The sequence below is a fragment of the Microtus ochrogaster genome, chromosome 5 (genome assembly GCF_000317375.1).
Source record: "Microtus ochrogaster isolate Prairie Vole_2 chromosome 5, MicOch1.0, whole genome shotgun sequence".
Taxonomy (NCBI): domain Eukaryota; kingdom Metazoa; phylum Chordata; class Mammalia; order Rodentia; family Cricetidae; genus Microtus; species Microtus ochrogaster.
In genome coordinates this window covers 15,215,225-15,216,783 of record NC_022012.1, presented here as the reverse complement: position 1 = coordinate 15,216,783, position 1,559 = coordinate 15,215,225, and the positions used below count along the sequence as shown (strand labels likewise).

The 1,559-nt window shown below is 55.4% G+C and overlaps 1 protein-coding gene across 1 annotated transcript in view; it reads left to right on the top strand.

The window, feature by feature from the left end:
• Tyk2 (tyrosine kinase 2) overlaps nt 1-1,559 on the top strand; it is a 25,332-nt gene that overhangs the window by 14,763 nt on the left and 9,010 nt on the right. Inside the window, exons 9-11 of the mRNA XM_026778911.1 lie at nt 934-1,042; nt 1,144-1,339; nt 1,428-1,545. Of these exons, the coding sequence (XP_026634712.1) occupies nt 934-1,042; nt 1,144-1,339; nt 1,428-1,545 (423 nt within the window). The remainder of the gene's footprint in view (nt 1-933; nt 1,043-1,143; nt 1,340-1,427; nt 1,546-1,559) is intronic.

Below are 1,559 nucleotides of genomic sequence, written 5' to 3'. Positions count from 1 at the left end.
CTGTAGACCAGGCTGGTCTCAAACTCACAGAGATCCGCCTGCCTCTGCCTCCCGAGTGCTGGGATTAAAGGCGTGCGCCACCATTGCCCGGCTCTGAGATTTTTTATACATTTACTTATGTCGGTAGTTCTGAGATTTTTTTTATACATTTACTTACATGCAGGGAGACATGTCCTAGTGTATATGGGGAGGTCAGAGGCAGCCTGCAGGAGTCAGTTCTCTGCTTCTACCACGTGGGTCCTGGATGTCGAACTCAGGTCATCAGGCTTCAAGTGCCTTTATCCACTTGCAGGCTCCCTGAAGGTTTTATCTGCATGTGTGTGTGTGCAAGGCAGCCAAGGTAGCCTTGGGTGTCTTCCTCAGTCGCTCTCCATTGGTTTCTTTTTATTCTTCATGTTTATATATGTGTATCTGAGTGTACGCCACATGTATGTGGTGCCCATGGGATTCTCTGCAGCTGGAGTCACAGGTGGTGTGAGGTGTGGGTGCTAAGAGTGAACCCCTGGTCCCCTACAGGAACAGCAAGCCCTGTTACTGCTTTAGTTTTTGAGGTGGGTCTCTGAGACTGGAGTTTGCTGACTGGCTAGACTAGCTGAGCTGTAGCCTCAGGGCTGGATTACAGGTGCATGCTACTACTCCCAGAGTCCCACACGGGTGCAGAGATCTGAGCCCTGATCTTCCAAAGTCTCCATTCCCTCCACTTTTCCTTGAGACATAGTCATATTATGTAACCCAGGCTGAACTTGAACTTTCAGTGATCATGTGACCTCAGCCTCCTGAGAGCTTGCGTTACAGGTATGTACTGCCACATCTCCTGTCTCTGACTTGTGTCTGGCTGATGTGTCTCTGAGCAGGTCTCTGTGTTCATTGCCTAGCTGGGTTCCACAGTGACTACAGGAGGCTGATGGTGTTCCTGTCCTCTTCCTCTCCCAGGGATCCATTTGTGCAAGCCAAGCTGTGGCCAGAGGATGGCCTCTACCTGATCCAGTGGAGCACCAGCCACCTCCACCGTCTGATCCTCACTGTGGCCCATCGAGACTCAGTGGGTGTGGAGCCAGGGTGGAGGCTAGAGAGGTGCACCTTTCCTAGGCGGGCCCTAAGCCCCGCCCGACCCCTGCTCACATCTCCTTCCCACTCTCCCAGGCTCCCAACAGCGGCCCCAAGGGTCTGCGCCTCCGAAAGTTCCCCATCACCCAGCAACCTGGAGCCTTTGTGCTAGATGGCTGGGGTCGCTCCTTCGACAGCGTGGGGGACCTTCGGGTCGCCTTGCAGGGCTGCTCGCTGCGGGCTGGTGATGACTGCTTCCCTTTGCACCACTGCTGCCTGCCCCGGCCAGGAGGTGAGTAGACAGCCAGAGGCACCAGGTAGGGCTGACACCGTGTGCCCTGAAGCCAGCCCACGAGGGCAGTGTCTGCTCCTGTGCCTAGAAATCTCCAACCTCTTGGTCATGCGGGGGTCCAGTGCCCACACCCGGCCTCTCAACCTCAGCCAGCTCAGCTTCCACAGAGTTCACCAGGATGAAATCACGCAGGTGGGTCCTCTGAGGCAAGGCATGTGGG